This window comes from Saimiri boliviensis, chromosome 10 (genome assembly GCF_048565385.1).
Source record: "Saimiri boliviensis isolate mSaiBol1 chromosome 10, mSaiBol1.pri, whole genome shotgun sequence".
NCBI classification, from domain to species: domain Eukaryota; kingdom Metazoa; phylum Chordata; class Mammalia; order Primates; family Cebidae; genus Saimiri; species Saimiri boliviensis.
The window spans coordinates 48,580,620-48,606,393 of NC_133458.1; the positions used below are offsets into that span (position 1 = coordinate 48,580,620).

The 25,774-nt window shown below is 41.4% G+C and overlaps 1 protein-coding gene across 2 annotated transcripts in view; it reads left to right on the forward strand.

The window, feature by feature from the left end:
• Positions 1–25,774, forward strand: part of LAMB4 (laminin subunit beta 4) — a 111,689-nt gene that overhangs the window by 30,872 nt on the left and 55,043 nt on the right. Inside the window, exons 10-18 of one of the 2 annotated variants that reach the window (XM_039472843.2) lie at positions 2,109–2,288; positions 5,142–5,251; positions 7,964–8,043; positions 8,585–8,735; positions 20,700–20,885; positions 22,446–22,561; positions 23,376–23,496; positions 24,822–24,933; positions 25,260–25,321. In XM_039472843.2, coding sequence (XP_039328777.2) covers positions 2,109–2,288; positions 5,142–5,251; positions 7,964–8,043; positions 8,585–8,735; positions 20,700–20,885; positions 22,446–22,561; positions 23,376–23,496; positions 24,822–24,933; positions 25,260–25,321 — 1,118 coding nt within the window. Of the gene's footprint in view, positions 1–2,108; positions 2,289–5,141; positions 5,252–7,963; positions 8,044–8,584; positions 8,736–20,699; positions 20,886–22,445; positions 22,562–23,375; positions 23,497–24,821; positions 24,934–25,259; positions 25,322–25,774 lie in introns of those variants that run through there. The other variant, XM_003921091.4, reaches the window with a different exon arrangement.

Genomic DNA, 25,774 nt, shown 5'->3' on the forward strand with positions numbered 1-25,774 from the left:
TGCTCCTGGTATGAAACTAAGAAGTCATTCTTTATAAAGAAGGAATTTTTCTATAAAAGGTAGATGAGAAGCTTGTAACAAACTACTATCATGAGATACCCCAGTTTACCTAAACAAATGTTTATGTGTATATATACAAATGATGTGTATTTGAAGATTGATTAGCATTCTCATATAAATTTTCTCTAAGTTGTCCTTGTTTGAACCTAAATATTTATATAAACAGATTCCAGGCATAAGAGTTGACTAATTTTAAGTTTTCTGCAATTAAGATGCCGTTAAATTTGATACAGAAAAACCAAGATTTGGTAGACTCAGCTAGTGACAATAAAAGTTTACTATAATTATATGATACCAAGATGTTTGATTAGACTTCTAAAGGTCGTGACATAAGGTTATTTCAAAGAACATTTACTATCCATCGTCCCACATCCCTTACACAAAAGGATGCTTTTGTGTATAATTAAATTATTATCTGGAACTCAATACTGATTCTTTGGAGTGTCTCCCAAAGAAATTAGCTTTTTCCTTTTGGCCACTTCTAAGATGAATCCAGTTTGTTCCTTTCTTTCTAGAAGCAACTGGCTTTAATTAGAAGAAAATTGTGGTTTTTCCAAACTAAACAGAACTCAAAGCTATTTTTTCATAGTAAGATTTTATCACCAGTCACAAAACAATAACAAATGATTGAAATTTGAAAGATTGTGTCAGCAAACACCAGTTGCTTCAATAATGTAAAACAACTGGTTTGACTGAATTGTTTCCATTAAACTCACTAACCTAAATGGTGATTATATAGGCATAATTTTAGACTTGATAGTTTTGTTTTTAGTAATCTGAAGAAAGCATTCATAAGTGTGAACATGACTGCTCCTTAAAATCATGATATTCATATGTTTTGTTTGTATCGCACCCCTTAAAAGTGGAATCCCTTGGAAACACAGAACCACAAAGGTACGCGAGAACTTGGTGGTCATCTAATCCCCAACAGCACACTTGTCATCCGTACCAAAGCCCCAAGCGCTGTTTCAACATCTGCCTGGACACCTCCAGTGATGAGGGGGTTCACTGCAGTATTGGGCAGCCCTAAGTATTCGAGAGTTCTTCCTTCTGCTCTATCAAGTGCTACCTTTTGTGATTTCTACTCTCTAGTCCTGGGTCTACCCTCTGGAATTATTCAAACGGTCAGCATTCTTTTTCATAGCACACCCCTTCCTCGAGTTGTTCAAATGTCTACAACAACAACAAAAAGGTTTGCTACCTTTGTGGCTCCTTTGCTACAAGTGACTTTTTACCTTATTTTTCAGAATCTCTTTAATTAACCTCTTGCCCTGTCAGCAGATATCGCCCCAAAAAACCAAGGATATGAGTACTTTTCACTATTTCCTCCCTTTCCTTCTTTTTTTTTTTTTTAAAGCCAGTCAAATTTAGCAGTGGGGAGTTGTATACCAACTTCAGTGACACTAATGTTAATAAGTTCTGATAACCCACTACCATTGGACCAGCCTCTCCCTTTCCTTCTTATAGGTGTTCCTTCCAGGAAAAAAAATAAATAAAGTGTCACTTTTTCATGTGACATATTTTTCTGTGATAGAGAAGGAGAGACTTACTTTTTTAACCAGGTTTCAGAGATTTTGACCTTATTCTCACTTTTAGAGTCTTTTTCTTTTTTTAAATCTATTTTTTAGATGAAATTCACATAACATAAAATATTAACCATTTTTAAATGAACAACAGTTCACCTGCACAGTGTTGTGCAGCCATCACATCTACCTAATTCCAAAATGTTCTCATCATCCCCAGAAGAATCAATCTATTCTTAACGTAATCTATTCTTAATTTTCACAGTAGCAATCTTCCTCTGGTCCTCTGACTTTCAAATCATTTCAAAGTCTTTTACAAATATAGATATGGATTTATTTAATGTTTTCCAGTGCTAGAGATCTGGGAGACGTTTCTGAATAGCTCTTGCTGAGTGGTCTAATTATTTAAACATTTAATTATTTAAACAAAGCAAGATAGTTCTAGCCTGGGTAAAATTCTATGATTATATTTCAGACTTCTCACAATTTGCAGTTAACTAAAACAATGAATGTCTGTGTCCCCAGCTTGTGAATGTGACCCTGATGGAACCATATCTGGTGGCATTTGTGTGAGCCACTCTGATCCTGCCTTAGAGTCTGTGGCCGGCCAGTGCCTGTGTAAGGAGAACGTGAAAGGAGTCAAATGTGACCAGTGTAAGGCCAACCACTACGGACTGAGCGCCACTGACCCCCTGGGCTGCCAGCGTAAGTCCATGGTTGGCGAGGGGGAGGCCATCAATCCCTACGTGTGTGATTTTTTTTTTTAATGTATGTCTGTGTATGTATGTGTGTTTTTGAGATGGAGTCTCGCTCTGTCACCCAGGCTGGAGTGCAGTGGCACAATCTCGGCTCACTGCAACCTCTGCCTCCCAGGTTCAAGCCATTCTCCTGACTCAGTCTCCTGAGTAGCTGGGATTACAAGCATCCACCACCACGCCCAGCTAATTTTTGTATTTTTGGTAGAGACGGGGTTTCACCATGTTGGCCAGGCTGATTTCAAACTCCTGACTTCAAGTGATCCGCCCATCTCAGCCCCTATGTGTTTTAAAGCTTAGGGCTGTCTCTGTCTGCCCTAAAAACTGGTGATTGTGAATACCTAAGAGTCCTGCCAACCTCTGGATTTTAAAAAGTAACATAATGGTTCCCATAAATTCTTAGAGGTTAGTAGAGAACTTTTCTCTGTGGTTTGCTGGGTTTATCATAAAGGACCAGCAGAGGGCATTCACATTTTCCCCACTGGAACAAACACAGGGAAATGCCAATAAGTGTAACGCCGAGTTGCAAAATCGTTTTTGGTTTCCAATCGTTTTTGGTCTTATGTAGACCTCTACATAAGAATCCATTAAATTACGTAATGCGTTTCTGCAAGATTGATGTCATCTTGGGCAATTTTCAAGTGGTGGTTTGTTTTTATTTTTTAAATTATGTTCAACTTTCTCCTCACATCCCTCCTAATATTGGTCCATATGTTCTCTGATAAAAGAAAAAAAAATTAAAGGAAGGCAGGGAGGGGAAATAGAAAAAAAACTAAGCCATTTTCTGAGGCCAAATGGGCAGACCCTCAGCTGGAGGATCACAGAAATTCTGGGCTGCTCAGAGCTTCCATAGAGCTACAGATGCCTCAGGAAACCTGGGTAAATAATTTCCATTTGCTCACAGCCTCATGCTCTGTATTTTGCCCATAGAAGGAACTGTGGATTATTTGCATGTTTAGAGAACACTGGGCTGGATCTTTCTGTAATAAAATGCTCTTCTTGGGTTTGATGGCAAAATTAAATGTCATGATGATGAATTATATAGTCAAACCAATTTCCCATCAGACTTTTCCGCATTCCACATGTTTCCCTAACTCTCTGATTAAACTGATGTCCTCCAAGAACAGGCTGAACATTATTTTGGTGTGTGTGGGTCTATAACAGCTTTACTTTTTTTTTTCTTTTTTCTTTTTTTTTTTTTTTTTGAAAGAGAGTCTTGTTCTGTCATCAAGGCTGGAGTACAGGGGCACAGTCATAGCTCACTGCAGTCTTAAACTCCTGGGCTCAAGCAACTTTCCCACCTCAGCCTCCAAGTAGCTAAGACTGTAAGTGTGTGCCACCACAGCCATCTAATTTATTTTTTCTAGGAGATGGAGTCTCACTATGTTGCCTAGGATGGTCTTGAGCTCCTGATCCCAAGCAATCTTTCCACCTCAACTTCCCAAAGTTCCGGGGTTCTAGACGTAAGCCACTGTGCCCAGTCCATAACAGCTTTATTGAATATAATTTACATACCATGCAATTCATCCTGTAAACAATTCAGTAATTTTTAGTGTATTGGAAGTTGTGTAATCATCACCACAATAAGTTTTATAACATCATACCCCAACAAAAGAAATCCCACCTCTGGATATGTACCCAAAAGAAGTGAAAGCGGAGGTTTGAAGGGATATTTGTATTTCCAAGTTCATAGCAACACAAGCCAAAAGGTGGAAGTAACACAACTATCCATTGCTGAGTGAGTGGATAAGTAAAATGTGGTATTTACATACAAGGGAATGTTCTTCTTCCTTAAATATGAAGAAAATTCTGATACATCCTTCAACATGGATGATCCTTAAGGACATCATGCAAAGTAAAAGAAGGCAGTCACAAAATGACAAAGACTATATAATTCCACTTATACGAGGTACCCAGAGTAATCAAAATCAGACAGAAAGCAGAATGGTGGTTGCTGGTTGCTAGGGCTTAGAGGGGAGAAGGAAAGGGGAGTTATTTTATAAAGGGCATTGAGTTTCAGTTTTGCAGGATGAAAGTGTTCCGGAGCTTGTTTATGCAGCAGGGTTAATGTACTTAACACAACTGAACTTCTGCTTAAAATGGTTAAGATGGTACCGTTAGTAGTGTGTTCAGGTTTTACCCATACTGCAGATTGTATTGGTCTTTATTTCTTGTTGCTAAATAATATGTGATTATACAGATATACCACTTTTATTTATCCATTCATTAGTCGATGGGCATTTGGGTTATTTCCATGAACATTGGTGTTTGCTGCAAGTGTATTCCTTGCTCTGGTAGCATGACGTCTTAGCCTTTGCAACATATGCAGGACTCAGAAATGTCTAGGGGTAGAAGAGAAGAAGGAGGGGGGAATTAAGAAAAAAAGTCATGACGTACTAAGAAAGAAAAGAGAAAGCGGGATTCCAGATACATCTGCCAAAGAAGGAGCCATCATTACTAACCACGATACCCAGAAACTCCTGCGTCTGAGTCACGCAGCCCGGTCAGCTTCACTCAGAATTACTGTGCTGATACTGCAGCATGTACAACTTGCTGCACCTACTTGTCTCCTCCTAATTGCCATCCGGTAAAACCACAGAGGGCTCTGGAAGTGTCTGACACAGGATTTCCTCTGTGAGGTTATATGCAGTGCAGTCATCACGCAGCCAGGCACACGGTAAACCTGGCAGAGCAGGCTTCTGCATTCTTACGGTTATGCTTTTCGCTTTGTTTGAGCTATTAAGGACACTCACAAGAGTGGAGGAATTAAGAATGAGAATAATGGCGTATGCTGTGCTTTCAGCCTGCAACTGTAACCCCCTTGGGAGTCTGCCACTCTCGACCTGTGATGTGGATACAGGCCAATGCTTGTGCCTGTCATATGTCACCGGAGCACACTGCGAAGAATGCATCGTATGTATTTGCCTGTAGTTTCCCTTTTATATAGTGATGCAGATTTCTATTGCCATTGCCTAGCTGAGACTTGGTCTTGCTAATCTCTTTCCTTGTCCTATTGTATTTTAATATTCCAGCGACATGGGTATTTCCGCTGCAGAAATCAGCGAACACTATCAGCCTCCCCTCACCCCTGCAGAGAGCTGCCTGTTAAAACATTTACCAGCACACCCCTGGACTGGACTAAACCAACCCAGGCACAGATGTTACTAGGTTTATCCACTGTATCCTGAAAATGCCAAGCAGTAGAATAGAAGAACATTAATCTGCCCATGTTTTGGGCCACCAGATCATGGGGCTTTGCTTCTATCTCTTGCACACAATCCCCTTGTCCCTATCACTCCCTGCCTAAAAATATTTTGGATAAGGTCTTATATTAAAAAAAAAAAAAAAAAAAACTTAGGTTTAATGTATTTTAGATTCCTGTGGGAAATAAACTCTTGGATTTTTCACAGGCTCTACTAAACATACAAATATGTATGATCTAAAATTAGTAAAAATAAAACATATTCACTCCATAAGAAATGCATCATGCAATGGGGGAGTTCAAACTCAACTCTTTTCTTTGTTCTCCAATCTTGGCAGCTCACCATGACATTTCAGAAAGAAAAAAAGAAAAACTTAACCTAATAAAAGAACAGTGACCTTGATGTGTCTAATGAATAAGAAACATATGCCTATGAGGACAAGGTTTTGTGCTCATATTTTAAGTCATTTTATTGAAAACAGGATGGGGCAGAGGGGGTGGGGGAAAGAAACAAGGAACTAGGAACAGAGGGTTCTGTAAGACGAATCAGAAAATCTGAAAATTGTACATTAAAGAGAAAGGTCAGCTACGCCAGTCTCCATCACCATAAGTTTGTAACACAAGAAAAGGAGCACAGTTGGTTACAGGATCAACAAATCCTGAAAATATGTGATCAACCAAATTATATAATTCCAGACAATGCTTAAGCTCAGGATGGCTTTTTTCACTGGCTGGTTGACTGCTACATGTGCAGTACAGACACATTTTGCTTGCAGGACAAGCAAGCAAAATAACTGAACGGGGACCAGCCGTGGGGGAGCTGTTCATCGTGGCTGAGCCCATGCGCCCAGCAGCTTCGCCATATCCACATCTGTCCGATGGTGCCCTGGCTCTGCCCTGAGGTGGCCAGCATGGCAGCATTCCCTGTCCTACAGGGAGTTTTCGCAACCACATCCTGTGGGAAGCAGCTCCTGTCACATTATTTTTTTTTTCTTAAACTGAAATTTTGGTTTGGGGAAAAATATCAAGTCCTTTGTTGCGTTGTGTTCAAAGACATCAATGTTTAATATCTAAAAGACATCTTCTTGAGTAAAATTATGCATGAAATTGTACCAGGATAACAAAAAATATGGTTGCTTCACAAGACCATTTCCAGCAAGAATTTCATACCTACTGAAATCTAAGTTTTATCCAAGCATGTTCAATTGTGATTTGTGGGAGAATTTTTTTGAGCATTTTATACTAAATATTGTAACACTTAGAAAATAGTTATTTCCATCTCACCAGCTGTTTATTTTGAACAAAGGTCAAGATGTTGCAATGATGAAAAAGTCTGGAACAGGGTTGACTCTTACATGGATTCACATTATTATGCCAAAACAATGAATTTCTAAACAAATGCCTATACGAAAGTGTGATATTCATGTAATATCTCAAAGTTAGCTTGAATGATTTTTTTACTGCAAACATTTCAATATTGTATGGGTAAAATACCCAGGGATTGTTGTAGTAAGGGACCCTAACAGTTTTATTAAAAGCAGTTACATGGCCGGGCATGGTGGCTCATGCCTGTAATCCCAGCACTTTGGTAGGCCAAGGTGGATGGATCACGAGATCAGGAGTTCAAGACCAGCCTGGCTAGCATGGTGAACCCTCATCTCTACTAAAAATACAAAAATTAGCCAGGCGTGGTGGCGGGTGCCTATAAGCCCAGCTGTTCAGGAGGCTGAGGCAGGATAATTGCTTCAACCTGGGAGGCAGAAGTTGTAGTGAACCGAGATCACACCACTGCACTAGAAAGACTCCATCTGTGAGGAGGTGGGGGGCACAGGGGAAGCAGTTACACGAAGTTGGTAGAAGAACTTCTCTTCGACAGGACTTAAATAACCCAGGTTGAGCATAAACTGGTGATATTAGAGGAATTGGATGGCTCCCATTGCTTTTCCACTTGACATAATACATGGACAACCTTCCTGTCCCCTTACTTCATTTTTTTAATTTTAATTTTTATTTTTTTGAGATGCTGTCTCACTCTGTCACCCAGGCTGGAGTGCAGTGGCATGATCTCAGCTCACTGCAGCTTCTGCCTCCCAGGTTGAAGCAATTCTCCTACCTTGGCCTCCCAAGTAGAGGCTGGTCTCAAACCCCTGGCCTCAAGTGATCCACTCGCCTCCGCCTCCCAAAGTGCTGGCGTTACAGGTGTGAGCCACCGCGCCCAGTCCTGTCCCCTACTTCAAATCTTGCAGATGGGAGATGTGTCAGTGGAGATCATTAGCCAAGTGCATAGGTCAGAAAGGCTCCTCGGGGATGGTGCAGGCTGTTTGGCTATTTGATGTGTGGCAATTGCATTGTAGTGATTTCAATATTGCACTTCAGAACAATATCTTTATAGCTGGAATCAGCTAAGCCTTTTTTCCCTGTAGGTTGGATACTGGGGTCTGGGAAATCATCTCCATGGGTGCTCGCCCTGTGACTGTGATATTGGAGGTGCTTATTCTAATGTGTAAGTCAGTCAAATGAGTAAGTTGTATAGCAGTATTCCTTCTTTACACATAAAAGCATATTTTATTCTGATATGCTCATAGTCATAGGTGAAAAATTTTATTCCATGACAAGCAATGATCTTGAGACATTAACTACGACCCACTGATTTCTTTCACTTCAAGTATTTCCAACGGTGAGATAAACAATCCTTCTGCAGGGTATCCCACAAGCTAGTGGGATGGATACCCGAATATGTGTGACATGCTTAAAGCACCAGCTTTTTGCCATCTTATAAAGAGAGGTCCTAATGCCACACTTTTGCCAGATTTTAGAGTGGAACCAGGAAAGAAAAAAAGTGTCCACCTGGGCTCCATGGCTCCAGATTGACCATTCAAAACCAGTTGTGTTAAACCAATGGCCTTTCTACATCTGGCCACAGGACTATTGATTGATGGATTCTGAGTATTGGTCCAAACTCAGGGAGCACTAGCCCAGCACCCCTACACCTTCATTTTACACTCACCGACTTTATATTTTTTCATGATTTGCTTTTTCCTCAGGTGCTCACCCACGGATGGGCAGTGTGAATGCCGCCCACACGTCACCGGCCGCAGCTGCTCTGAACCAGCCCCTGGCTACTTCTTTCCTCCTTTGAATGTCTATCTCTATGAGGCAGAGGAAGCCACACCACTCCAAGGACTGGCACCTTGGGTTCGTATTTCATTTACTGTCCCTGTAGACTGTGTTGGGATGATGCGTCAGTAAACAGCGCACACCTGAGATCGTGGTTAAGATACCTGGAAAAAAAATGCTTTTGCCCAAAGATGCAGATCAGAGTTTATATAACCTGCAATTGCAAATTATATAAACTCTTGAGAGCAGAGTCTCTGTTTAATTCATTTTTGTATCCCAGTTGTAGCACAGGGTCTGGCACATAAACATGAATGGATCAAATTATGATGAAAATTATCAAATTTTGCTCTTTCAAGGTACCCATCAGGTAAAATGTGTTTATTGAGCCTCTATTTATCTATCTCCCCATGATATTATAAACTATAAAAGTGTAAGGGGGATGTGTGTAGCATTCATCATTGTTGCTCTAGTGCCTTGCACAGTGCCTGACACACTGTAGAATCTTTATCAATATCTTCTAATGAATGAGTGACAAAGGTATACAAGTTCTCAAGAGTGTGACTCTAGGTAGGAATATGATAAAGGAAAGGTAATTAAAAGTGACAGTCTTTAAGGAAAGAGAGCAAGTGAAAGTTGATCCCAAAGACAGAATTTAGATAGATAAAGAAAATAAGGGGAACTAATTCTAGGTTCCAGTAACCAAGGCATTCCTGGAATCTCTTTCTTATCTGTAAGGACAAAGAGGGAGGGATGAGAATGCTCCTTAGGAGGCTTGGAATTTACTCTTTTACTGACTAGAATCAAGGCAAGAGCATGAGACTTTCCTTGTCCCTATTTAGATGTAACAACTGTGGTAGGTGGAATCCAAATGAAACAATCCTACATCTGGGTTCTTCTTCTGGTCTTGAATATTGCATGTTTATGATGGTGACTGATTGGGAAAAAAAAGTTGGAAAGAAGTATCAGTATTTCTATTTAGGCTATAACTAAGTCCCACTTTCTAGATAAGAAAATAGAGCAAACATAATTATCTAAAATGAATGAATGCAGCACCTTCAACACGGCACATACTGAACAAATGTTTATCCTATTACCAATACATAGAATAATATCTGGTGTGCCAATACAGCTCTGAGCCAGGGGTTGTGAGTAAAATGTCTGAAACAATGCTGATTTCATTTGTGAAGCGGTGAGGTGGTGGGTGGTTTATATCATGCATGATATGAACCTTTACTACTCCCTCCATGGCTTAAGAAAAAATATCCAGGACATGGGATAGGTTTAAAGGGCAAATAACATTTTCTTAAAAGGATAGAAAGTAGGCCGGGCGCGGTGGCTCAAGCCTGTAATCCCAGCACTCTGGGAGGCCGAGGCGGGTGGATCACGAGGTCAAGAGATCGAGACCATCCTGGTCAACATAGTGAAACCCCGTCTCTACTAAAAATACTAAAAATTAGCTGGGCATGGTGGCGTGTGCCTGTAATCCCAGCCACTCAGGAGGCTGAGGCAGGAGAATTGCCTGAACCCAGGAGGCGGAGGTTGCGGTGAGCCGAGATCGCGCCATTGCACTCCAGCCTGGGTAACAAGAGCGAAACTCTGTCTCAAAAAAAAAAAAAAAAAAAAAAAGGATAGAAAGTAATAACTATGATAAAAGAAAAAGCTTTCAAGGTGGAACTGACATTAAGAGTTTAAAGGGCAATAATGTGAATAATTTTCTTTCCCTGCTGAGGGTATGATCTTTTCTTGTAGTAGAAAAGATTTAAGTTGGGTACCATTTAATTCTTTGCACATTCATTAACAAATTTTTGTAGTATGCTTGCTATGCTGTTACTGTTGCTGTATTATTAACATTATTGCATTTTTAATGCACTGTGCTTTGCACTTTACATACATTATCTCATTTAACCTTCCAAGCAACCTATTACTCCTAATTCCCATGTGAGAAAAAAACATTAGCGAGGTTAAGTAATTCATTCAAAGTTATACACCTAGTAGATGGTGGGGTTTGGGAGAAACCGAATTGAAACCCTGGTGCATCTGGTTTCAAAACTCTTACCCTTGGCCTGGTGCGATATCTCACATCTGTAACTCCAGCACTTTGGGAAGCCAAGACTGGAGGATCACTTGAGTCCAGGAGTTCAAGACCAACCTGGACAACATAGTGAGATCCCATCTCTACAAAAACAGTGATAAAAAATAGCTTGGTATGGTGGCACATGCCTGTAATCCCAACTACTCAGGAGGCTGAGGTGAAAGGATAGTTTGGGCCTGGGAGGCTGAGGCTACAGTGAGCTGTGGTCGCACCACTGCACTCCACCCTGGGCAACAGAGCAAGACCATGTCTCAAAAAAACAAACACAACTCTTACTCTTAACCCCTTAAAATGTGGTACAACATTCACAGAAAGCTGAGCTCCAGGCTAAGGACACATAGATAAAGATTAGTAAGGGTCCCTCGCCCCAGGAGTTTTTACTACAGCCTATACGTTTATATAGACCACTTAGGATGGGGCAGTGACAGATGATAAGGAGAACCAGTAAGTGTGTTAGGATTTCTGAGCCACGAATCAGCCCTTCTGAGAAGACAGTCTAGACAGGTCAAGTAATAAATAATAGTTCAGAGGAAAACCAAGGCAGGTATAGTCACAGGTACAGCAGGGAGTATAAATAGAGAAGAACTATTGTAAAACACAATTATAGGCTCCTGCTAAGGAGGCTAAACTTTATTTTTTGGGCAATGAGAAATCATTGAAACCTTCTGTCATGCTGGGCCCCTATTAACTTCAGTAGATAATGGCACCATGTTCAAGAGGCCGAAGAAGTCACCCAGAGTCATCAAATGAGACATATGGTTTATTGAGGGAACTTACACACAGGGGTCCAATGGCAGCAGGCTAGACAGGAGGACTGCTATAAAAAAAACATGTCGTTTCTATAGCATTTTCACTTAGCAGCCTCCCCCCAGCAACCTCCTTCATGCAACCTTCATTTAATCCAAAACAAAGGGCCTCAAACCTCTGTATGCCCTGTGTTCCACAGGATGGGCCAGAGGTTCAGATATTCCTCAGAGATAAGGAATGAATTTCCAGGTTGGCTACCCCCAGATTCCTTAGCTGGGAACTCTAAACACACATTTGTTTTAGACCATAGGGTCATTCTCTGGGTATGCTTAAGTGATTGCTGTCAGATGTATTCACCATACACCTTCTTTGCAAGGGAATGATGTGACGGGGGCTGTCCTCAGTGTTCTTACAAACTTGATCTAACAGAAGTGAAGCCCATTTCTGGACAGACTGCCCTAGTCCATACAGGAACAAATAAGGACCTAGGTTAAGAGGTAGCAGAGGGAAGAGAAAGTTGGAGATGGAAATATGCATGAAGGCAAACCCAACCGCCTCTTATGAAGAATTGTTTCAATATTCTAATTGGAGAACTCAGAAGAATTACAATTATCTTTCTCCATGGCTCACCAAACAGTTATGTATATGTGCTTGTAACTCAAAATGTGATCTGCAGACCAGTAACATTCCAGTATCTGGGAGCTCACTAGAAGCTTATACTACCCTAGACTACTGAGTCTTGTCTGCTTTATCCCCCAGGTGACTCCTGCGCAGCTTGGTAAGCACTTGTTTGTTTTCTTATGGAAGTGACTTGTGCAGAAAACCTGCTTTAAAGTCACAATAGGCTAATATTGTTTGAATTTAGTATAGTATAGAGTTTAATATAGCATAGAAGAGATTTAACATTAATTCTTTAATACATGTTTTCTGTATAAAATTAGTAAAATAGTTTGTGACATTATGTTACAAGATGAAAACAGTTGGTGAAGAAGGAGAAAAAGAGCAAATAGATACAATCTCAGTGTGGCCTGTCTAAAGGGATCTGATCACAGAGGCCCAGGAGCTTGTCAGAAAGTATGGCTGAATCTGAATCATGAATGCTAGAATCAGTGGGGCTCCTGACTCTGGCTATGGCTGACCTCAGGGCTTTCAGCTCATGATGAACAATCAGGACACCTGTGAAAATTTTTTATTATATTTTATTACTTTCCTTTTTTTCCGAAACAGACTCTCACTGTGTCACCCAGGCTGGAGTGCGGTGGCGTGATCTCGGCTCTCTGCAACTTCTGCCTCCTGGGTTCAAACAATTCCTGCCTCAGCCTCCCAAGTAGGTGGGATTACAGGCGCCTGCTATCACACCTGCATAATTTTTGTATTTTTTGGTAGAGATAGGGTTTTGCCATGTTGGCCAAGCTCCTCTTCAAATCCTGACCTCAGGTGATCCACTGACCTCAGCCTTCCGAAGTGCTGGGATTACAGGTATGAGCCACCATGCCCAGTCCTCACCTGTGAAATTAAAAGTCTTGCCTGTAAAACCAACAATGAAATATCCAACAGGCAAACACCGATATCTAGGGTGCAGGGAAAATTGGGAAACATGAAACAATTGGAGATTTAACTGGGTTAGCAGCTGAACTACTAAAGAGATGACATGAATGAGAAAACCATAAAAACCAAGTTTTTAAGGAAGCTGGAGTTGCACGCATGTGAGTTTCCTCTTTTAGTTTGGCCAGTGGAATTTGACTATTCTGATCTAACCTCTCATGAAAACTTAAAAGACAAAAATCTACAAACTGGAAGAACAAAGAACAACTGGGCTGAAGAATGTCAAAAGTTACAATAGCTAATCATTTTTAAAATTTCTATTCCATGCCTATTATTGATTTTCTTCAACTTTCTTCATGAAACCTAACCTTAAAACCTAGTATTTATACTTTTTTTTTAACAGCACAAAGCTAGTATATAATTAAATATTTTTCCACTTTAGGCTTTCACTAATACAGCATCCTTTAAAAAGAAAATCCAACATGTGGTCTTAGGACTACCAAAATTTTTCCATCTTCACAGAAAACCAAAAAAATTATAAACTGTATCTGCATTACTTTTTCTGAAGCAATCAAATAAGAATCATGCCTACCTGTTAAATGTTGGAACAATCTGAACCTCATGGTCCATGGTATAATTACTACTTCTGATGGGCACTTAAACTGTCATTTATTTTTAAGATTTTAGGCTGGGCATGGTGGCTCATGCCTGTAATCCCAGCACTTTGGGAGGCTGAAGCAGGCAGATCACCTGAGGTCAGGAGTTCGAGACCAACCACAGTGAAACCCCATCTCTACTAAAAATACAAATATTAGTTGGGTGTGGTGGCACATACCTGTAGTCCTGGCTACTTTGAACACTGAGACACAAGAATCACTTGAACCTGGGAGGCAGAGATTGCAGTGAGCTGAGATCACGCCATTGCACTCCAGCCTGGGCAACAGAGTAAGGCTCTGTCTCAAAAAAATAAAAAAAATTTAAAAAAGGATTTTAGCAACAACTTTGTCTGAATGTGATATGTATTTCCAGCAACAAGGAAGTGATTTCATAATTGACAAAGGAAATTTAATACTGAAGAGGGCATTTATTCAAAATCCAGATTCCACATCCGGGAATCCGAGGTTGTCCAAGAAACCTGCATGTCTGCCATGTGCCCCAAGGTGATTCTGATATAGATGGTTCATGACAACAATCTGAGACACCCTGCTTTAATCATCCACTACGGACTCCTCTCTTGCTTGAAACGACCACCTCTGTGTTATTGATTGGGAAAACTCCTGATCCCTTAAAGCCCAACTCAGATTTCTTTTTCTCTGACATTTCCTACCCTGACATCTGGACATAATTGCTTCCATCTCTGAGTTTCCAAAGAGCTATAATTTTTGAAACTGCAGGCCATGCCAGTTAATAAGTAGGCCATGGAATCAGTTTAGTGGGTCAGTTTAGTACAACAGAAGAATAAAAAATAGTCATATTTTTGTGAAATTTTTTCAATTTTATATCAATGTATGTGTACATGTGTACAGTGTCACTGTCTTAGGTTAGGAAAACGGGGATTCAGGTGCATATGTTTTATTGAGAGAATGCATGTCAGGAAAATCCTATAATGGAGTGAGGGAAGTAGGCTAGGAAATGAGAAAGGGGGAGGGAGGTATGGGGTCGAGGGTAAAGTGTAGCTTTGGGTCTCATCCCCCAGGGAAGCTCTGAAGCATAAATTGCATCACAGAGCTGTCCTCGACTGAGGCACAGGGCTGGCCTGTTGTGTTCCTGCATCAGTCAGTGGTGGTGGACTGCCGAGGTAGATGTGGGTAACCTTCCAGGTGAGGTGGCTTCACAAGCCAAGGGCAAGGTCCAAGAGAGGAGGGCAGTCGGGAGCCATAGCAACAACAGTCCTAGGAGCTGGCAGCTACATGCGCTGGCCCAGGAAAGGGGATCTGGCAGCAGAACAGCACCTACAACACTTCAAACACCTACTCACTGCATGCTCAGACCACCTGCAGGGCCCAGTGCAAAACACAAATGCAGAGCCCGTGTTCTAAAATCAGGAGGAAAAAAAAGGGCCATTGAAAGTACTAAAATATCAAGCTTTATGCTTTCTTTCATAGTCTTTCTCTATTTTTCAGAGCATTTCTTTTTACTTGCTGTTTGATGTCATTCTATGTAAAGATATATTAAAATGCAAAATGATTAGCATGAACTGTACCATTCATCTTTGTAGAGTGCAGTGCCAATTTTAACTGTAAACCTAAGAGCATTTCAACTCACACATAGAATCACTGGAATTACAAAATTTGTATTCATAGCCACATTGTCCATTTGTAGTCGTATATACATATGTATTTCATTCTTACCAGAACTGTGAGAACACTGCACAAAACTAAGTCAGCTGTTTTCATTTCACCTCCTGCTATGTGTTAAACCAATAGTCTACCTTCAGCATACTGATGAGTAAGGAAGGACAGAAAGGAAATGAAACTGTGGGTTGTCCTGTCTTTCTCTTTCCTTCTAGTCATCCTTTTCGGTGGAAGTAGTTGGCTAATGCAGGGAAGTCAAATGAATAAGAAAATATATGGGGCTTGGCATGGTGGCTCACATTTGTGATCCCAACACTTTGGGAGGCTGAGATGGGAGGATTACTTGAGTCCAGGAGTTTAAGACCAGACTGGATTTGAGACCCCATCTCTGCAAAAAAAAATTAAAAGTTAGCTGGGTGTGATGACGTGTGCTGGTGGTCCCAACTACTCAGGAGGCTGAGGTGGGAGGATCACTCGAACCCAGGAGGTCAGGGCTGCAGAGAGCCACGATTGTGCCACTGCACACCAGCCTGGGTGACAGAATGAGACCCTGTTTCAATAATAATAATAATAATAATAATAATAATAATAGGATTCTTTGGTTGTTTATGTTTCCTTGAATGCCTTTTTTTCTGCTTTCAAAACAAGTCTGGTTCCAACAGAAAGCTTGCCTTCTTGGAGCTATCGGCAGGCACTCTTGCTAACTCAATCACATTAGTAACGCAGTTAGCTTGCACTCACTTTGAGTCTCACTGAACTCTCAGGCATAGTAGGTCCACCAGAATTCTGTGTTCATCAGCCGTGATGTGCACTATCTGCAAATGGGGCAACAAGGAAGCAGACACACATGATGTGCATATCTCTTCTGCTCATGTGCATGCTCCACTGTCCCAAGAGACTTATAGAGCACGGTCAAAGAAATAAAATTATTAACTGTATCAAGATGGTGACAGCAAAGCATCAAATCAAGCATGGGGGCTTTCTTGAGGGACAGGTGGTCCTAGGCAACCATGAAACTGGCCCTGCCTATTTGCTTCTTACGTTAAGTTCACTCCATGCAGGCACAGCTTCTCCAGGATTCTGATTGGTCATAATTCCTGGGGAAATTTACAGAATGACGCTAGTGAGACAAACTACAACCTCTAGCTGCAGTAGGTCCCAAGGCTATAACTGATGCCATCTCCCTCCCTCCTCTCTACACATTCTAGATTCCCATCATCCTCAACTGGCACTTCTGGGTGAGATGACTCACACCCTCATCCCTCAGGGGCTGGAACCCCTGCATGGCATACCTTATCAGACCACATGTATGGGAGCATCAAACGTGCCCCAGTGGATCACCTCAGTGCCGTACATACTCCTGATGTCCCCATTATATAGCCACGGCTCTAATAGTTATGGTAATTCCTTCTCATGACTACTGGTTTGCTGATATGAAGAGCCCAAGAGACCATGCAGCAGCCGTAGCTTTAAGATTAGCAGAAGGAACTCTTTGTCTCCCTCCAAAAACCAAAACCTCTAGATCCACAGAGCCTAAAGTTACAGTGACAAGAAGCCCAGATTCCCATGGTTACTGGGAGTGATAGTGGGCACGGCTAATGCTATTTGATTCTCCCAAGCCCATGTATTCTACCTGTTAGGGACACAGCATCCCACAAATGCCTTGATTTAAGGAGTACATAACATCCCAAAGAACACTGGCCCATCTCCTGGGGTTTCATTTCCAAGTCTGTGAAGCTAATGCTTCAGCTGCATCTTTAAGGGGCTCCATTCCACTGCCATCTCAGGTCAGCATCTTCTGGGTAGTATGGTTTGTGTAGGGGCAGTGACTCCCAGAATCACATGAGCACTGCTGAACTTCTTTTGCTGGAAAATGGATCTATTGTGCAGAGGAGATGTTATGTTTTCCCTCCTTGGCAAATCACGGCCCTCAGGAAAAGTGAGGGCCAAGGCCATAGAAAGACTAGTTCTCACTGTGGGAAACCATGTAGTATCACCTTGGGCCAAGGCACATACTTCACTAGCCTTGATGTAGTGGATTAATGAATATTTCATAGGATATATGGATGGCCCAGATCCTTTGGGGGTGTATTGTGACAGAGACCAGTATAATTAAAATAGCCTTGGAGTAAGATGTGAACACACACTCTTGCCCTTTCCAAGTGTTCTCCTCAGCACTCTCAGACTACAGAAGGAACCCACTTGCCCTTGTTGCAACATAGAGCCCCGCCATTCTATGCCACCACATTTGCAGGCAGTGTAGAAATATCTACTGATATTCCTTTTTCCTTACACGTATGGAAGAGAAAACATTTTTGCATATCAATATCTGCATAGCATGTTCCAGAGGCTGTATTAATCTGCCCTAGTAAAGACACTTCATCCAACCCAACAGCTGCACATGGGACTATAACTTGGTTAAATTTGCGGTGACTTCCATCTGCCAGTGATCCATCCAATGACTGCAGAAACAAGTTTGGTGCCTTAAAGGGGGATATGATGGGAAACAGCACTCATTCATCCTTTAAGGCTTGAGAGTGGCACTCTGAGGATGCCCCTGATTTGCAGTAGTGTTTTTATGTACTGTCTTGGCTTTGAGCTGGGGTAGGGGGCTCATTTTACAGGATTTTACCAGCTTTTTCTATGACAAGAGCTCTTAGCCCACAGGTCAAAGAATGAGGGCCAACTGCAAAGCAGGTTCATTCCATTATATATTCAAGAACTGAAGAAAATTATCTTTCTGTAAATACAGGTGGTTCTGTAAATACAGTGAACTCACTATGAAAGGCACCTGGCCAGCAGTCTATTTATTAGCTGACCCACATATGGCCCTGTTCTAACAAGGAGACCATGGTGACATTTTGGATACCTGGTTATCAGCATAAGCTCAGATCCTGTATCCACTAATACTGAAAGATTATGGGTATATTCCCTTCCCCAATAGACAGTTATGTTTTCATAAGTAATTTACCTAGGCTACTAATTCAGCCTCTTCTCTGAACTTCTGCAACTCTTATAATTCAATGCTTTTCAATAATCTTCAGCTCTTCTTGCTCTCTAGTTTAAGGAGATGAGAGTCTCTTTAAACATATCTGCAGGGAGGTTCTCTGATTCTCACACTTTGCTTTACATTGATGATTGTCCTGACCCTGTCATGTTCTCTCATCAAAGACATCCAACAACAGCCACTCATTTTCACAGTTCTTACTGGAACATCAAAGGATACAGATGCCTCCCATATCTTTTAATGCCAGAAATACTGCTCAAGTCAGTGCCTGCCATTCCTTGCCTTTATTCCATCCCATTTCTCCATAGGTGACAGTTTTAGCAATTGTATCAGCACTTCATGCCAGGATCTTCAGTACATGTCACCCACCAGGGTCCTCATTGCCAGCCAAACAGTAAATTATCCACCTCCAGAATTCCATCTTAGGATCTACTTTCAGATAAACTGTCTGACATTACCTATCTCAAGTCAGGTGCCCTAGGAGAGCCTAAGATGGGATTCAGCTGCATGTGAAAATCACATGAATTAAGGAAATGTTCTTCAGAACTACTCTTAAGAGAGTGAAGGAGAAAAGAGAAAAGGAAAGAGCAAAGTGAGATGTGGTCTCAGGTAAAACAATCCTTGAATTGATCCTCAGAGGAGCTCAGGGGCATACACCACAGGCAAAGTTGTCCTGGCCCTTGAGACAACCCGGCCAGCCTTGTACCAGTCAGTCATTGACTGTGAGCTCCCAGAGGTTGTGTTGGGGGGTTATCAAGGGAGGTATGAAACAGCGGTTCTCCAGAGCAAAGGTCAACTGTCAGCTGTCAGCAGCCACACATACAGCAACTGGGGGATGGGTGCACCAAACAGCTAAAGGAAATCTGGGAGATGCACTTACAGTGTCTACTACAATTGCAAGGATACACACACACACATATAAATATAGACATAGATATAGATATATAGAGGTAAATATATATATATATATATATATATATATATATATAAAATATTTATTTATTTATTTATTTATTTATTTGAGAAAGAGTCTTGGTGTATCACCCAGGCTAGAGTACAGTGAGCCTCCCGGGTTCAAGAGATTCTCATGCCTTGGCCTTCTGAGTAGCTGGGACTACAAGTGTACACCCCCACACCAGGCTAATTTTTGCAATTTTAGTAGAGATGGGATTTCACCATGCTGGCCAGGCTGGTCTCTAACTCCTGACCTTGTGATCCACTTGCCTCAGCCTCCAAAATTGCTGGGATTACAGGTGTGAGCCACCACACCTGGCCTTACAAGGGAATTTTTTTTAATGTTTGAAAAACATTGCATATAGACAACTTTACATATCTCTTGTCTATTAAAACCCAACCTGATACTATAGTTTCTTATTTACATTTCTGTCTCAAATGCAAGATTCTAAACCCTCTGTGGCAGGAGATCTGTCCTATTTATTTTGCATTCTTAATTCAGGAGCTGGCACTTAATGGTCACTAAACATTTATCAAATGGCGGGTAGTTTGAGGTAGATCACAGAGCAACCAGAACCCCAGGCTAAGTAAGTTGGGCGTTATTCTTTTGGCAGTTAGGAAGAGTTTGAAATGCTTGGTTGGCAGCAGGACGTGGTATGTATTGGACCAGAGAGAGCAAAGAGGGCAGCGCCAAGAGATTGTTGCAGCAACACAGGCAAAAGTAGCAAGAGGGGGAATTGGAGCAGAGGCTGTGAGTGTGGAGAGGCCAGTGCGAAAGTAATTAAGGAGGATTATCTACAGGGTCCAGATGGCCTCAGGCTGACATCCAGTATACAGACCGTCGGGGATTCTAATTAATCACATTTGAGTTTTATACTTATATACTCTTAAGCAGATAGAAGAGGAGCATTTCTCATTTTGCATGGAAGAAATACCTAGAAAATATTTTTTAGGTATTTCTTCCATGCAAAATGAGAAATATCCATGTGGGTTTTCTCATTGTCATGCCCAATTAGGCAAAATCCGTAAAGAGTACATGGAAATAGCCTCCATATTTTGGGCAGAACTCTGCAGTCATATCCAAGAAAATCCAAACTCATCAATGTGGAATTTGCTCAGTTCATTAACCCAAAGGGTACTTAAAAATTAAAGTGGCTTCTCAGGACACAGCTTTCAAATCAATCATTCTATATAGTAATATATGTTCCAAAGCTGCAGTATCAACACATTATTCTCATCTGGATTCTGGACTGTATCCTGCTTAGAATAATTTATCTGTGACTCATATGAATCATATACACAGCAGGAAATACAGGGGGTGGTGCGGTGCGGGGACTGGTTTTCTTGAGCTCTGTCAGGCCTTGATTGCAGGCAAAGCTATTTACATTCCTCTCCCATTTTAGGGCTCAGGAACTTTTGGCCAGAGTCCTGCTGTTCACGTTGTTTTAGGAGAGACAGTTCCTGAGAACCCTGTTACATGGACTGGACCTGGATTTGCCAGGGTTCTCCCTGGGGCTGGCTTGAGATTTGCTGTCAACAACATTCCATTTCCCATGGACTTCACCATTGCCATTTCCTATAGAACCCAGGTATCCTTCAACTCTCCAACTTCTTCCATGGTGAAAAGCTGACAGAAATACATTCTTGAACTGTTTCCATTTCAGCCTTGTTAGAATAGGCTCATCATCAAAGGATCTGCAAAAAGCGAACATCTGGGGGGCATTAGAAACCCAAGGGTTTCCTAAAGATATTGATGCAGCACAGTGAGCCTTATGCATGCATGCTGTGTTCCATGAAGAGAAGCCACAGTTGAAGTTCCATATTTAAGGTACCAGGTTTAAGGAAGTGGTGACTGTTTGTGTAAGAAAAATAAACTAACACAAATCCTGCCCTCCTGGGACTTTTCTTCCAAAAATTTAATGAACCAACACATGTGCAGAGATTCCGACTCACAGGGGATGCAGCAGAGGCATTTGTTTGTATCTGGATCTTACCCTGAAACAGGAGGAAGGCCAAAAGCAAACTGCCCCTCTTGTTTCCCACCACTAGACCCCCTGCCTCCTGCCATTTAAGAAACATCTAAAACAGAATAGAAGCCAAATTAGAAAAATAATTGATTTACACCAGTGGTTCCTAACCTTTCTTTGGATCTAAAACTGACTGAACATCTCCTTTGAAACATGTTTTTGTGGCTGGAGCAGGGTGCAGTCTTAGACGCTCCCAAGCCCAACTAGGGACCACATTCTGGAGGCTCTCACCATCCATCACATGCCCAGAGCAGCTGATCCACTTTGAAATGCATGATAGGACATAATTCTCTATTTCTCACTTACAAGTGAAAGCCAAGGAACTTCAATGAACTTTGGCTCTGTGCATATGATAAGAAAGCCATTAAAAATATATAGACATTAATTTATCTATAGAGAGAATATAGCCCTGACACCTTAAAAAAGGCTTTTCTAAACTGTACAGTTTCTAAAATATAGCTAATTTGCGTATCTCTCCAATGTATAGATTCCTTTTGTAAAGGGTTCCAAATTATTATTTGTTCTGTGATCCAGAGCCATGATGAATGAGTCAACTCCCTGGGAAATGGGGGTTGAGGGTTAGGCTTGCCAGGACAGTTAAGGTTTTTCCAGGCCCATGGGCCATGAGAAACAATGTTTTCTCTGCCTGGATCACAATTCAGGCATCAGAGAGCTGGGCCTGGGAATGAACCTCTAAGATTCTTTCAACTCCACAATGCTTTTTTTTTTTTTTTTTTTTTTTTTTTTTTTTGAGACTGAGTTTAGCTCTTGTTGCCCAGGCTGGTGTGCAATGGCACAATCGTGGCTCACCAAAACCTCTGCCTCCCAGGTTCAAGTGATTCTACTGCCTCAGCCTCCTGCGTAGCTGGGATTACAGGCATGCACCACCACACCTGGCTAATTTTATATTTCTGGTAGAGATGGGCTTTCTCCGTGTTGGTCAGGCTGGTCTCAAATTTCCAACCTCAAGTGGTCCTCGACCTCCCAAACCAAAACACTTTTCCAAGTGGCCTATGGGTTGCAAATTCAAGTCCATACACTCTCCTTTAGCTATGTGTGTGCGCATGCAAAACATTTTCCTGCCTCCTTGCAGTGACATGCCTTAATGTCATTCCTGTCTAGTCTGCAGCTGACTGGACTGTCCAGATCGTGGTGAACCCCCCTGGAGGGAGTGAGCTCTGCACACCCAAGACTCCACAGTCAGAGCCTCCATCTTTTGCCTTGCCAGCGGCTACCAGGTATGTTTCAGGCCTGTCCTCAAACACTGAAGGCTTCTTAGAATTTTTTTCACATATTAATAATTTGTATCTGGGAACTAAGTGGGAAAAGAAGGGGACTGAAGAAAACTATAACATATATTAAGCACTTACTGTGTGCCACACTAGGCTTTACATTTAATATCACCTTTAGTCTTCATAACAACTCAGTACGGCAGGTTTTGTCTTCATGAGATGAAGAAGAAATTGAGAAGGAGGAGACTTAAATGATTTACTGAAAACTCCTTGCGAGTATGTAGCAGAATCAGGATTCTAGCCAGGATACCTCACTTTAAATCTTGAATGTTCTTTTCCAGTCCCAGGGCTCTGAAATGTAAGAAAGCAAAATGCAACAAGAAAAAGAGTAAAACAATCAGCTTGATTACTCTCAATAGATGAGAGTCTTTGAGGTAAAAGGATACTAATTTTGAGGCCACTGATTTTGCTTCATCAGAAACTAGTGGCAAAATAGTTTTTTTGAGATTTTGTTGACGTTAACATGAGAGATGGGATGAGGACCTCTGTCCTATCCTTTCCCCAGAGTTGTCATGACAACCCATGGCCAATAGTTTCTCAGACTTTGCTGCTTGGCACAATCATATGGAAGAACCATAGAGGATCTGAATGTGACTTTACTATCCAGCCAGCCCACCTGTGCTGATCTAGACCTATAGTGGCCGCAGCCCCACGGAGGAGGTGACTGCCCAGGACAAGTGCAGGGCTACCAAACACCCTGGCCATTTAGCTAATACAATTGTACGTGGTCTGAATTTTTGCTTTATCTTTCTTAATACAGAATCATGCTGCTTCCCACACCCATCTGTTTAGAATCAGATGTACAATATTCCATAGACATCTATTTTTCTCAGCCTTTGAAAGGAGAGTCCCACGCTCATTCACACATCCTGGTGGACTCCGTAAGTATCACAGAGCTTTGTGGGTGCCTCCTTCGCTGCTAAGTGCCTTTATAACTCTAGTTGTAGACTCTCTAGTGAAATATGTCTTAAAAATGTACATGTATTTGCTCAATTATAAAAACTACCTAATAGCAATTACAAATCTTATATAATAGTATGTCACAGCAATGGTTTGGAGTGTTTTATACATTATGTAATCACAGAAACCCTGTGTGGTAGGTACTTTCATGGTTTTACAGATGATAGAACAGAGGTATAGCGTCACAGAGCTAGTGAGTGGGGAGTCAAGAATCAGAGCCGCCCTGCATGCTTCTGCACCCCTGCTCTGAGCCACTACAGCATACTGGCAGCAGAGGAAATATGGGGAAGAAATCTAACCACAGCCATTATTTTCTAAGTTTCCATTTTATACATCCTACACTTTTGTATCATGGCAATCAGAGTGCTTATACAGTGTGTAGACCAATTTATTCCACCTCACACTTCATCATAAGCATTTCCTTTTCTTTTTCTTTCTTTCTTTTTCTTTTTCTTTTTTTTTTTTTTTTTTTTTTTGTGTGTGTGTGTGTGTGTGTGTGCAATGGCGTGATCTTGGCTCATTGCAACCTCTGCCTCCCAGGTTCAAGCGATCCTCCTGCCTCAGCCTCCTGAGTCACTGGGATTATAGGCATATGCCCCCACACCTGGTTAATTTTGTATTTTTAGTAGAGCTGGGCTTTCTTCATGTTGGCCAGGCTTGTCTCGAACTCCTGGCCTCAAGCAGTCCACCCACCTCAGCCTCCCAAAGTGCTGGGATTACAGGCGTGAGCCACCACGCCCAGCCAAGCATTTTCTTATGGTCTGTGTGTGCAGTCTTCTTATCTTTAGAAACCGTGCATAATATTTCCCGAGTGATTTCTTCCAGCCTTTTTCCCCCGCAGAGGGGGGCTATTGGCATTCCTTCCAAACTTCTTACTCTGCACAGCCCTTCAGACCCAGGCTTGTCCCTGGGGAGAGTTGTGCATTGGGTAGATTTATTTAAGTTACTTATCTATTGTCCCGATTCCTGGTCATATAAGTTGCTTCTACTTTTTACTACTATGCATGTTTGATACATAAGTATATTTGATACATTTGAAATATACATATATTTTATACATATTAAATACACTGTGTATACTTGATACATATTTTAAAAAATATTTTAAAATATTTTCCTACTTTACCTAAGGTGTTATGGCTCTTGAAATATGTGTCAAAATATTTTCTGGAACATATTCCCCAATTTTTTTTCTTTTCTTTTCTTTTTTTTTTTTTTGAGACGGAATTTCTCTCTTGTTGCCCAGGCTGGAGTGCAATGGCGCAATCTTGGCTCACCGCAACCTCCGCCTCCTGGGTTCTGGCAATTCTCCTGCTTCAGCCTCCTGAGTAGCTGGGATTACAGGCACGCGCCACCATGCCCAGCTAATTTTTTTGTATTTTTAGTAGAGACGGAGTTTCACCTGTTGACTAGGATGGTCTCGATCTCTCGACCTCGTGATCCACCTGCCTCAGCCTTCCAAAGTGCTGGGATTACAGGCTTGAGCCACCTCACCTGGCCAATTTTTTTTTCTGTTTCTTTTTCTTTTTTCTTTTTCTTTTTTCTTTTTTTTTTTTTTTTTTTTTTTTTTTTTTTTTTTTTTTGAGACAGAGTCTTCTCTGTCACCCAGGCTGGAGTGCAGTGGCACGATTTTGGCTCACTGCCAGTTCTCCTGCCTCAGTCTCCTGAGTAGCTGGGATTACAGGCACATGCTACCATCTGGCTAATATCTGTATTTTTAGTAGAGATGAGGTTTTACCATGTTGACCAGGCTGGGCTCAAACTCCTGACCTCAGGTGATCTGCCCACCTTGGCCTCCCAAAGTGCTGGCATTAGAGTCATGAGCCACTGTGCCCAGCCTCCCCAGTTCTTAACATCATTAGTAATGTATGAAGGTACCAGTTTCATCCCACCTCCAACAGAATTATATAGAATGGTGTGGGATTTTTAAAAAGTAATTTCATGGATAAAAATAAAATTGCTTTGTTAAAATTGCATTTCTGCATTTTTATGAGAATCTTCTAATATCATGACTTAATTGGCAAACTACAGCCCAACAAAATTTTACTGGACTAGAGCCAGTCCCATTTGTTTATATATTATGTATGGCTGCTTTCAAGCGAAAAGGCAGAGTTGAGTAGTTGCACAGAGACTTTACAGCTGCATTTCATCTGGCAACTATAATCAAAGGTGTTCTAAATCCTGCACCTAGAGGGATCT